This window comes from Solanum tuberosum, unplaced genomic scaffold, assembly GCF_000226075.1.
Source record: "Solanum tuberosum cultivar DM 1-3 516 R44 unplaced genomic scaffold, SolTub_3.0 scf00440, whole genome shotgun sequence".
NCBI classification, from domain to species: domain Eukaryota; kingdom Viridiplantae; phylum Streptophyta; class Magnoliopsida; order Solanales; family Solanaceae; genus Solanum; species Solanum tuberosum.
Genome location: NW_006239363.1, coordinates 230,897 through 244,766, shown reverse-complemented (window position 1 = coordinate 244,766; position 13,870 = coordinate 230,897). Strand labels below are relative to the sequence as shown.

General features: G+C 31.1%; 1 protein-coding gene across 2 annotated transcripts; it reads right to left on the bottom strand.

The window, feature by feature from the left end:
- Nucleotides 1-10,208: 10,208 nt before the first annotated feature.
- Nucleotides 10,209-13,516, bottom strand: LOC102586900 (uncharacterized). 2 transcript variants are annotated; one of them, XM_006363458.2, is made up of 2 exons: nt 12,369-13,516; nt 10,209-10,718 (listed from the first exon to the last, which is right to left on the bottom strand). In XM_006363458.2, exon 1 carries the CDS (start codon nt 13,361-13,363, stop codon nt 12,386-12,388), a length of 978 nt encoding a protein of 325 aa, XP_006363520.1. In that variant the 5' UTR covers nt 13,364-13,516; the 3' UTR covers nt 10,209-10,718; nt 12,369-12,385. The 2 variants fall into 2 exon arrangements, with proteins under 2 accessions (XP_006363520.1, XP_006363521.1); XM_006363459.2 differs by lacking the exon at nt 10,209-10,718 and adding an exon at nt 12,020-12,236.
- Nucleotides 13,517-13,870: the final 354 nt, after the last annotated feature.

The window sequence follows — 13,870 nt, the reverse complement described above, 5'->3', positions numbered from 1 at the left end:
CGCGGAGATGGAATTAAATTGTTGGTCGCTAAAATATATTTGAGGCAGAGGACTCCGTATCCTCTCCGCGACGCCGAGAGGGGGGTGACCGACTGGATGCTGAAAACTTAAGCGCCTCCGTGACGTGGACCTAAGTGCAATTATCTACCCGATCTTTTATTCCTCTCCCAACTCGACTCAATTCGCACCCAAAGTAGTTTTATCAACCAAGTTCACAAAAATTCACAAACCCAAAACGACATCAATGAAACCCATATAAAATCTATCAAGGAACTCAACTCGTTTGCAAAACTCAAACCTCAAGAACTCAAAGACATTCAATAATGGCTAAAACTCAAGAACTTAATAATTCAATCTCAAAAATGAATTCAAAATGGTTTGGTTTGATATTTGAAAAACCCGAACCAACCCGGCCATGTACACCCCTACCCAACACTATGGAAGCTTACATACCTGAAAGAACCATTTTCTTGAAGCAACTTGAAGGAAAGTCTTGAAAGATAAACCCTAGCCTTAGCGTTTCTTGAATCCCTTGAGCGTAGAATCCTTGGAGTGAATGAGAGGGTTTAGATTTAAGAAAACTGATTTTCTACACGTTTAGGGCAATTTAGATGACCTCCTAAGGGTTTTTAGGACTAAAATACCCCTAAAGAAATAATTAAAATGAACTGGGAGTCGGAAAGATCTTTCACCAGGCAGTGAGGCCCGTGTTGGCTCCGCTTCGCGGAGCTATCGCGAGCTGCTGCCAGGTTTGCGCAACTCTAGTAAATCCGTCATAACTTTTTACTCAGAGTTCGGAATTGAGCAAACTCGGTGGCGTTGGAAAGATAATTCGAATACCTTTCCTAAGGTATCTGGTAGCACACCTAATTAAATTATCCTTATCTAGGAGTTATGATCGTTTGAAGTCGACCCAAAACTCATACTTATCTTAACTTGCAAAATTTCAGATTTTGCTATTTCCAATTCGATTCTTTTTGGAACTCAAGGTGCTACGTCTAGTGACCTTAACACTCAAGAAATTTTAAATTCCTTGCAAAAATCTCACTCACTACAAATAAGGGTTCGAGTCTTAGTTCAAAAAATTTCTGGGGTGTTACATAAGGAGTACAGTCTACTAAATCAGATAACACAACTACAAAGGCACTTTGATCAGCTGAAACAGGCGTATGAACGAGGAAGTAAGGAATAAGAGAAGCTGATAAACAATGAAGCGAGGAGAAGAATTCAACATTGATTCATAATATATGGAGGCAGAACTTGTTGTTATACCAGAGAGGGATCATCTTCAAAGTGGTTAAGGATGAAGGCGTTGAAGGAAAAGAGGTTGATTTAGAAAATTCTAGACTTAAGGAAGTATTTATAGGGATTAGTTTTTGGGCTGGATCTGAAGTGGGTTGTGTCTATTAGATTGTTTTGTTATGTCTTAAAATATTTGGGTTTTAGGCCCAAATGAGTTATGTATATGTGTTTGAATTTTATCAATAAAAGCCTGAAAATTTGACCCAAAAAAAGTACTATCTAATAATGAAATGAGTATTTAAATTTGAATTGAGGTATGACAATTCTCTTTTTTATATTGAAAATTTTGTGCATCTAACTGTATTTACTAAGAATCACTAATAGGTCATACTTTCAAAAATAAATTAAGCTATAGACTTCTTCGCTGGCGAAAAAAATTTCATCGAGGGTAAGTTTCAAAAAAATATTTGTGACTCCTCAAGTAAGATGTTTTTTGTAGAAAAAACTCGTCTTAATAAGATATCACTCGTTGATTATAAAAATTCTGATTATTCATTATGTTTTTACAAGAGTACATTCTACGTATATTACAAATATCATCATATTTATAGACATTATTTATGCATGAACCATTAATCTACAGAATTTTTAGGTCCGATAATGATTTGCGATGAGTACTCAAAATAATGGAGATACATCATTATTCATGGCATAAAAGTAAAAAAAAATATTATGTTTATCTATTTTGACACATACAAAATTTAGAAGCATTATCACACAAAAGTATTGACCACTATAAATACATTTTCAATTGTATATTTCAACAAAATATTATTCTTCAATATCAAATACACTTATTCCATTCAAATGATAGAGAAATCTTCCGTCTCCTAATTGCTCCTTTTTTTATCATAGTTATGCAAGTTGTATATATATAAATCATATTTCATAAATCAACAAATAAAATCATAAATTTACCTAATGTAATGACCAAATAGATTGCAGAAAAATAATTACCTATTTGAAATGCCTCCAACCAGAGATACCACTAGCTATGAGGAGACATAACAATTCCATTTATTGCTTGTATTGTGGTTCATTGAATAACTTGACAACTCATAAATTTAATATTTTTATTGGGAAAATGCATAAGTATCCCCCAGCCTATGCCCAAAATTCCTGAGACACACCTAACCTTTACTAAGGTCCTATTACCCCCCTCCCCCCGAACTTATTTTTTAGTTAATTTTTCACTACTTTTCGGCCTACGTGGCTGAGTCCGTGACTTCACCTATGTTAGGCGCATGGGTGCAGTTTTTAGACAGCACTAACCAATAAAAATTGGTCATGTGTTAAAATAAACTTGAAAAAATAAATATTAACTCAATTGTCTTCTTCTTTATTATTGTTCTTCATGTTTGGGAAAAAAAACCTCCATTATCATAAGTTAAATTGCTCCTTTCTTCAAAAAGCTAACAAAATAAAATCAAGAAAAAACTAACCTTTGAACTCAACCACGATTCTTGATGACTTAGAAGTAGGGGTGTACATAGGTCGGTTTGGTTTGGTTTTTCATTAAAAAACCTAAACCAATTATGTCGGTTTATTAAATCTAAATACCAAATCAAACCACGCAAAGTCAATTTTTTCGGTTTCAGTTTTAGTCGGGTTTTTTCGGTTTAACAAACCCAAATTTGAAATAAAATATATAAACATTGAAAACTATAAACTAACTAAAAATATATTAACAAAGTTATAATATTTTTATCTATAAATAAAATAAAATTATATATATAATATTTACAAAATTTTACAATCCCAAATTTGAAATAAAATATATAAACATTGAAAGCTATAAACTAACTAAAAATATATTAACAAAGTTATAATATTTTTATCTATAAATAAAATAAAATTATATCTATAATATTTACAAATTTTACAAGCCCAAATTTGAAATAAAATATATAAACATTGAAAGCTATAAACTAACTAAAAATATATTTACAAAGTAGATTATAAATAATATTTTTATCTAAAACATAAAGTGATAACTTTTTAAAATTTTGGGAGTGTAAAAGCTACTTTTGAACTGATAGCTTACTTTTTAGAAAGCTGAAAAAGTGAGGCCCAGCGCGTGTTGAACAAAGCTTTCAACCTATCTGGTTTATATTGCCACGTAAGTCGAAAAGTGGTAAAAAATTAATTAAAAAATAAGTTCGAGGGGGTAATAGGACCTTAGTAAAGGTTACGTGTGTCTCAGGGATTTTGGATATAGGCTGGGGGGTACTTATGCATTTTCCCTAAATTGATAAACTTGCTCAAAGAAATCTAACATAGAATTGGGGTAAATTTTGGGACAATTTGTAGTTCATGGGTAATGTAGACCATTTATGAAACATTAAAAATAGAAGGTCAAATAAGATTTGAAAATGGAGAAAAACATATAAAGAATAAGCGGAGAACTAATGCAATTGCGGGTGAAAATCAAGGGACAAAGAGGAGGGTTTTATAGTTGCTTTGAAGAGGACATCCTAGAGATAAAAAAAATTTCAAAACTATGAAATATGTAAAGCTTGTAAATAATTTATAGTTGTTTACCATTAGATTTCAGTAATTTAATTCGATCTAATTACTTTATAGCCTACCAAAAACTTAAATTTTATTTAAAAAGTCAAATTTCTTGTATGATTTCAAATTATTTTGTTTCCATAGAATTTTTCTAGTCAAACAGTGTGTTTTCAATTCCAAACAACCCAACAATAATCAATAAATACTCAATTACACCTCTTAAAGAAAGATGTAAACGGTTGTTATCAATATACATACTAACCCATCTAGAAAGTATATAATCCTTAAATTTGTTTAGTTATTGATCTTCCAATGCATTCCATTGCTAACCAAACTTCTTCCTGATGCTACTTTCTAATTTTAATAGATTAAATTTTTTGACTCACTATTTTAATTTAATGTTATTATTTCATGATTAAATTACTATATTATTTCTTATTTTAGTTTTTTTAATCTTTTTTTTATAGAGTAGTCCTTCTATAATTGTGTTTTGTTTTCAAGTCATAAACTATAAGGAGTAACATACATTTAAAAGAAAAAATTAATGTAATTTTTATGTTTAGTTATAGACACCTAAAAAGATTTTAACCTAGTATAACCGATTAAAATAAACTAATACGATAAATTTGTTTAATTTTGCTTCTTCCAAATAGCTCCCTTGTCTAATTTGGCATAGAATTTATTAAACACTCACTTGCACTAGTTTCATCAAATTTTCTGAAATACAATAAGTTGCTTATTAATTAAAGTTTAATTATGGCAAGCCAATACAAAATGGAAATTAGTATAGTCATCACTACGGAGATGTTTTTAAAAAAGTCATTATCTATGTGCGGCTTTCTATCCTTTTATACATTGGTTTTGTTAATTATATAAATACTAGTAAAATTATCCGTGTCTCGCGCGGGAATTTAATATCACGAAATTTATAAAATAATACTTAAAACATATCAGTCATTAAAACTAAAACACTATATTATCTTACATACAATATTACGTAATAACCAACATTAATAATGTAAAGGAAAATGAAAATTATAACATCTTATCATTTATCCTTAATAACATAAGCATAAATTAATGACTATAAAAAAACATACCAGGATCTGTAACAATAGTATGGAACATAAAGGAAAAAATCGAGCCCACTGAATGCACAATGTCCCCTTATGGAAATTATCCCCCTCTAGTACCCAATGTTTAAAGGAATAGATTCTCTCAGGATAGAACGATTTTATTCACTAGTGTATTGATACAAAACTAATGGTGTCAGTGAGCCACTCAACAAGAGCAAACTACAGGAGCAGGAGGAGGAGGAGGAGGAGTTCAGAATTTTTGTTGTTTTAAAATGAGAGAAAATCCCTTTATTTATAGACAACAAAGGGTAGTGTGAACAAATGTTTATTGTGTCTTATCGAAAATGTCACAATGATTTGGAAGTCACAGTTGTTTTTAAAAATCACAATTTTTCATGAAAGTCACAACTTTTCATGAAAGGGGAAGGCTAGTTTTGAAAATAAATAAATTAAAAGGGAATTCTGGTTTGTGGTGACGCCACATAGAGTATATGATAATAAATATTATAGGAAACCAAAGATATTGAAAAATAGAGTATAATAAAGAAGTAAATGAAATTAGAAAATAAAAAAAAATTAGTGAACTAAAGAAGCGGATTAACATTCTCTATTGACAAAAATATATAAATAATTGACATGTGTTATGTACACAAGGATTTGAATCATCCTATCTCTCAAATTTAATTTGAGAACGGACATTCTTAGCAAGTTATTTATGTGGTCTCTTTTTTTTATTCAAGTGCATTTTAAAATTTGTACAAAATTTAAATTTTGAGCCTTATTATACGATGAAGTATTTCAATCATGTCAAGACTAATTAAACTTCTTAGAAACTTCTTATCATGGGCAAGACCAATGATTTATCTTTTATTGGGGTTCATGATTATCCTAATAAAGACCCCTTGTGCTTTTTATGAACCCCTCCCCAAGAGAAATCAATATTACTTTGTTGTCAAGAATTTTCTTCAACTAAAATTTAACCTTTTATTGAATCATTTAAGATTGATGTATACATATTTGATGGTCGTAAAGTATTTAGTAAAATTCTCACACTGGAAACAAAAATTGATAAACATCCCAGTAAAATTGTTGGATTATTATACATATATAGCCACAGGTTGTGAGGTTTTAAAACCTTTTTCCAACAAAAAAAAAATGAATATTTCATTTAATTTCTAACTATTTAGAGACAATAGAGACTGTATAATTTAATGGGATAAGGGTCTAAAAAATACCCCAACTTTGGTCGGATTTGTTGTTGCGATACTAAACTTTCATAAGGACCTATTACCTCCCTAGACTATTTAATACCGTATTTTTTACCCCCTGAACTATTTAATAGTGTATTTTAAAGGTATATATATGCCCACGTAGACACATTACTATTTATAATTTTATATTATTTTTTATGTTCACGTGGGAAAATATATATGTTTAAAATACGGTATTAAATAGTCTAGGGAAGTAATAGGTCCTCATGAAAGTTTAGTATCGCAACAGCAAATCTGATCAAAATTGGGGTATTTTTCAGACTCTTATCCCTAATTTAATTAACGAAGCTTCCTATATATGAAAGTAATTCGAAATATATTAATTAATTCTAGCAGAAAAATTAGGAATTATTCCACTAAAAATTGTATTGCACTCCTAAGTTTCATTTTGAACTTCTTCCATTAAACCTTATTTTACTCCACATGTTAAATTTAGATAACAACAACATAATAATGTAATTCCACAAATGGGATCTAGGGAGGATGGTGTATAAGTCCTACTTTGTGAAGGCAAAGAGACAGTTTAATTTAGATACTACTTAATTAAATTTAATTACTAACAATTTATCTTTTTGATTATATCATTTAGACTTCCGTTTAACTTATTTCATGTGACGAATATAAAGTACACCTTTAGAATTTAAACATGAAAACTCATAAGCTATTGAAAAGGTGTATCATCATTCTCTAGACCAAGATACGAATTTCGTCAACTAACTATTATTTCGTCAATATATGTTGTCATCATCCAATTTATTACGCATATTAACCCACAAAAGAATATTAGTAATTTTTAGTAAATTAAAACATATAAACAATACATAAAACTAATAATAATTATACCAAATTAAGAGTCTGGATATTTAATGGACTAGAAAATTTATTTTATTAAGTCAGTTAAATACTTATCTTTATTTGCATTCGTTCAACACAAACAAAATGTACTAGCATACGAAGTCAAAAATTTATCATCCCATAATCAAGATATATATTTAGCTTTCTGTTGCGATCATTCCAATGACTTGTCCAAAATCATCTTAGATTGTGAACACTCTTTATTATTTATATGAACTGGGTGTAATTTTTCGTGTATAAATCAAACTCTATATACTAAATCATTAATTATAAACATGAAGAATACATAAAAGAAAAAAAACATTATCGATTTAAATATATATAATAATTATTATATATTTAATATTGTATCTAAGCACATCGCTAATAGTATATATCATAATAAGGAGCTCTTTGACATTTGTGCATGGAGCATTTCATTGGCTTGGCTTATCACGAAGCTAATTGATGATTTCATTTAGTATTTCAAATGAGGTATTTATAGAAAGGTACCATTGCCGAAGCAAATGGCATCAATATGTAATAAGTTTGATGGTTCATTATTAGGAAAAGTATTTACAATATAAAATACAAGAATTTATTAAGCCAAACTTAAATACAGGTTTTCTAATTATGAAGTGTTTACTCTATTGCTTAAATGCTGAAACTTTTATCGAAAGGATCATTTATATTATGGCTTCTGTTTGATATCATTTGGGACGAATTCGTTTTAACATGAAGTTAGATCTATCCAAAGTTATTAATCTAGTATTTTCCTTTTACCTATGATCAACACATATTTTTTTCAAAAATTATGTTTCTACCCTTTTTCCTTATTTAAAAAAATTTGCGTGTAAAATTCTTGGTGTCATTATTTTCTAATTATTTTAATTGTATTTTTCCAACAAATTGGTATTAGAGTTTCGATTGCAATATCTATATTTTTTGGAAATGACGAAAGTCAACACAAGTAGAATGGTTACTTTGATGACGTTAATTAGAGTTTTAGGCTAAAATCATCCCTCAAGTGTAACCCAAACTTAGTGTACATCCTTATAGTATAATTGTGAACAAAAAACATCCTTCAACTATCCCAACACTTACATAAACATCCTTTCTGTTAACTAGTGTTAAAAAACTAACATAAACAAATACATGTGCCAAGCACATGACTTCCCCCAAATCTCCATATATTGTACGATATTTTTATTGATATTTCTATTGTTTTACCGGTCTCTTCATGTTATTTTTCTTATGTTTTGCCAAAATGTGTGTTGTTTACTAGTGGTTTACCAAATTTTCTATTGTACTGCAATTTGTTTTTGCTGTTTTATTCTAGTGTGGTGTTGTTTTGCTGATTTTCTTGAGGTTTATATATTGGTTTATCAAAAAATAATTGTTGTTTTTCTATTGTGTTGTTGTTTTTTGCTAGTTTGGTATTGTTTTGCTGATTTTTTGGCTGCTTTTGTACTGATTTGTCAGTTTTTAAATCATTTTATCAGTTTTTTCGATTTATTTAGTTGCCTTGGTGTTTTCTTGTGTGTATTTTTTTGTGTAAGTTTTGGTCCTATTTTTCAGATGAAATATTAATTTTTTTGCTGGGTTTAAGTGTTAAAATGCTCAAGGTGGAAAAATGAAGAAAAAATAAATGTTTTTAGGTAACTCAAAGTACTTTCATTGCGCTTGGCAAACATACAAGATACATTTGCAAAAAATTTAATACAACATAAAACAACTATTTTTACTACAATTTCAAATTCTCATCTTCTTTCTTTTCAAGGTGAGATCAATCCTCCCTCTTGTAGGCTTACTTATTTTTCAGACGCAATGTAGTTCTATGGACGTTGTTTATCATTTCTCAACTAGGCGCATTATGCTAGTCTCGCTTCCTTTTTGCTTGCATAAGAGAATGAATTTGTATGACTCCAAGTCATTAATTCTAAGAGTTGGTAATATAGATGCCCTCCCTGGAAGTGGGTTGTGTCATTTTCTTGGTGTAGAAAAGCATGGAGTCATTTCTGTGTAACTAGGATTAATAGTAAAATTGTAAATGTCAACAATGTCGCACATGAAAAGTGCTTATTCTATTGATTTCATCCAGTTTCTTTGGTACCTCTGCATAATACAGTACCTAGGAACAAAAATTCTGAATTTTCTTTATCATTGCATTGAAGACTCTATGGGTGACACTTTTAATTATAAGCACCCTATCAACTGTTGAGAAATCATGTCTCTAGTGGCACCTCGCACAACTAAGCAAAATTCTCTCTTCAGGCAAACATGTTTGGTGTATTTCTTATTAACATGAGCCTTATTGTCTCATATAAATGCCTTTTGACTGCTAATTTCTTCTCCAAATTGCGTCTCAAGAATTTCCAACCACTGCGCATCTTTTAAATTATCGAGTGCTATTAGCTTCTTCCGAAAATATGAGTGCAATGATCAGTTATATGAGCAGTTAATTCCAACCCTCGGTTAGGGACGCAATATTGCTTAAGGATAGACTGAAAGAGGGGCAATTGGAGCAGATTAATTTTCTGCATAAAAGCATGAAAGAAAGTCCCAACTATGATGTATGCTATTGTTTATGAAGATGAAGAAATTAATCTATAGCATATGGAGATTTGGGGGGAGTCATGTGCATAGCACATGTATTTATTTCTGTTAGTTTTTTAACAGTAGTTAACAAAAGGATGTTTAGCCATGTTTTGGGATAGTTGAAGGATGTTTTTTGTTCATAATTATACTATAAGGATGTACTCTAAGTTTAGGCTATACTTGAGGGATGACTTTAGCCTAAAACTCACGTTAATTATGTCATTTGAAAGGGGGGACGAAAGATATGTTCTATGTCAAGAATTTTTATCAATCACTCGTTACCACTATAAAACCTAATAATAAAACAGATGAAGAGTGGTCTGTTGCACAGACAGATTTATGAATTTATTAGGTAGTGGATTGACGATAATGTGGTGAACCATATTTCTAGAGAGACACATCCTCGGACCCTATGGGAGCATATTAAAAGTTTGTATGCTTGGAATAGTGGAAACAACAAAATGTTCTTGATAAAGCAGATGTTCAACTTAAAATATCATGATGGGTCTAACAAATCATTTGAATAATTTTTCGGGTGATCATGAACTAGTTATTTACTATAGGCATTAAATTTGATGAAAAAAATTCAAGGCTTGCTTCTACTTGGTTCCCTACCGGCCTCTTAGAGAAACATTTAGAACTTTATTATCAAATTCATTACCAGATTTGCATCAAAAATGGTACAAGATCTTCGATGGTGACAGTGGCTAGACAATTTTCATTTTCATCTTCTTTTTTCCTTTTTGTCTTTATTCTCCTTCTTCAACTTCCGACAAAACTTCTTTGTGCATCCTTTCATGTCATAATGATAGAACTCAATATCATTAAGTCTGCCTTTAGATTTGCTTCTATTATGTTCACTATTATGAAAATCACGCTTCTTGCTTCTCCCTCTCGGGACAGTCATCAGGGCATCCGACAAAGAGGAACCTTGAGATTTTCTTCCCATCTCATCGTTCAGAACGTTGCTCTTCACGAAATATATAGAGATCACACCATCAAAAGTAGAATTTGACAATGAAGTTCTAAATGTTTCCTCTGAGTCCGATAGAGAACCAAGTAGAACCAAACCTTGAATTTATTCATCAAATTTAATGTCCATAGTAAATAACTGGTTCATGATCCCCTAAAAGCTATTCAGATGATCTATCATTAGAGAATCATCATGGTATTTTAAGCTTAACATTTGCTTTATCAAGAACAGTTTATTGCTTCTAGACTTCCGAGAATCCAAACTTTCAAGATGCACATATAGAGTCAGAGCATGTGTCTCTCTAGAAACATGATTCACCACATTATCATCAATCCACTGCCTAATAAATCTACAAACCTTTATGTGCAACAGATTTCACTCTTCATCTATTTTATTATCAGGATTTTAGTGGTACACACTAATAAAAAATCTTAACATAGAGCAGATCTTTCATTTTCCCCTTTCAAATGGCATAATTAACGTCATTCAAAGTAATCATTATACTTGTGTTGACTTCCATCGTTCCCCAAAAAATAGAGATGTTGCAAATCAAAACTTTAATACCAATTTGTTGAAAACACGCAGAATAACACAAAAATATTCACAGTCAAAATAATGGGAATAAAATGAAAAAATAATGACACCAAAAACTTTACGTGGAAATCCTTTTAAATAAGGAAAAAACCACGGATCAAGAAGAGCAACTAATATCACTATAGCAAGAAATTTTACACGGTAGTCAAGAGTACAGTACTCAAAGTGACTACAACACGCTAAAAAGATATAACCCTCTTTTGATTTCTCACCTTACTAAAATATCACTCACACTATTTTTCCTTCAAAGATAATTTTCTTGTATAGTCTATGGTATACTTCACTTTGCTCTCTAATAGTTTTCTCTCTATTTTAGGTGAGTTCACAAATAAGCAAAAAAATTCAATTTATACGAAAAGAAAAGCATGCATGTGTCTTTGTTGACATAGGCAAATGTAGCAACTTCAAAATGTGAAGATATCTTTTGGCCGGTTGTCAATTTCAACAAAGGTGTGAGTAAATCTTTTGTCCATGCTATTGATCCCTATCAACATATGCTAGGACTCGGGTACTACGCATGCTCCTTTAATGAAAGATCGCAGGTGTGGCTCCTTCCTATAGTCTCTACTGCCAACTCGTTTCACTCCAGTTTACCATGGCAACTACAGCAAGCTGACTAGCTAGACTATACAAGCATTGCAGATGCTCAATATTACCACAACTTGGACCATTCTGGAGCAAATCCATTTATTTCTCTGAAATTTTAGCATCTTGAAATTACCTCGGGAAGATGCTTGTAAATGAGAACATAAGTCTAGGGAGAGTTATGGATTTCTGGCTCTCTAATGTCATTTCATTCAGTAGTTTTACATCTTATACAACAAATGATAATGGATGTTTTTCACTAATGCTTACACAGATAATCGAAAGGTTGGTATTGTCTTCAATATGCTGTTAAGTATGTTTACAGATATATCATGCAGAATTATTCATAAGGATTCAAAAACGGGAATGAAATCACCATATTTTGGCTAAATGAGAGAGCACATACACATCTTTCACCTCCTAGTAATAACAGTACATATGTTGATGCTTAATTAGTTCATGAAGCCAATAGTTTCTTGTTCGTTCCAAAACCTGGCAAAGCTAGTACATGGACGTCATACAGGAAGATACGGTAACGGTTCTAGGAAGAACAAAATCTCGAAAACAATAATATCATTGCAAAGGATAGCTATCCAAAAGTTGAAATGATGTGAGTTGTAATACCTTGAATTGCTTGTGCTTTACTTTTTTCCCCTAACATTTGACACCAAATCTTTCAAGAACTTAGCTGATTTCGTAATTGGTGAATTCACGGCCATCAAGTTATACAAAACATTCTCAACTTCAACAATTGATGGCCCTGTTTTAAACCTTGAAACCACTTTCAACTCTCCATCTTCTTCGACGAACACATACCATTTCTCACCACTCAAAACACCATCTTTAACACATTTAAACATCACCCCTTTTCTATTACTCAATATCCCTCTAACTTCCAATCCCATAAATGAATACACAACCTCAAATGAACCAACAAATCCACTCATCTCACCAAAACTACTCTCTTCATCAAAACCCCATGTAGGATTAAAAATCACCACAGGCTTTGGGTACAATGTATCAGAAATCTCCTTCATTACAGTCAATCTTGAAGCCTCTGGAGCCATAAACACTACCACATCAGCAGAAATTTCAGTTCTTGATGAAATATCTAAATTTTCAATAATGGGATTTGAAGATTTCTTCTTCTCAAATTCTGTTTGTGCAGCTTGGGTTAAGGTTTGGTTAGGCCATAAAAGTAGAATCTTGATTTTTGGGGCTTTTCTTTTGATGGGCATTTCTCCAAAAATGTCAAAAGCAAGTTGGGCTAATGCAGATGGGGAGTCATCAACAACTGGAATTTCGACACGTAATCTTGGTTGTTTGAGTTTCTTGATTTTCCCAATGAGTTTGGGATTGTTAAGGGGTTTCTCTAAAGTAGTTGAAAGAGAGAATTTTGCTTGAGAAATGGCATCTTCTTTGGTTATAGGTGGAGTAGGAGAAGATAGTGAACATTGAAGAGGTGAAAAATCTGACTTGGGTTTTGTGAAGAAAACAGAGTGATAAAGATGGTTAAGTTGTTGTTTTGATCCTAAAAAGCTTAAGGAACTTGTTGTGTTATGAAGTTTGTTCAGCTTGAACTGTAATGAAGGATGAAATTTTACAAGATTGGAAGCCATTTGAAGTCAATTCTTGTCAAAAGGAAAAGAGTTTTTGCTAAGAAAATAGGTACAATTATGGAAATATGTGTTCATCTGGATAAGGGCTGTAGAGAAGTTTCAGTAGCCTCACACAACTTGATATAGTAAAATTCTTGGTTAGTCATTACAGGTGTCAAAATTAACGCATGAAATCATAACTCGACAACTTATGCAAGTTTGGACTAATTATTGGCCCGTCCATTTTTACATTTGAATTTGAGGACTTTATAACTCTATTTGGATGGTAGTTACTACGAAAAAATAGGTAAAGGATAAAATAGAATTATTAAATAATAAGTGAAGATAAAATGAGAAGAAATATTGAAGTAACGACGTGATCACACCAAATCAGTCGTTACATAAAATGGATTTTTTCGTTATTACTTAACAACGAATTCAAACAATACAAAACAATATAACTTAAATACCAATAAAAATAAACATTCTATTTAAACTAACAATACAATACAATAAAAACCATCTAAA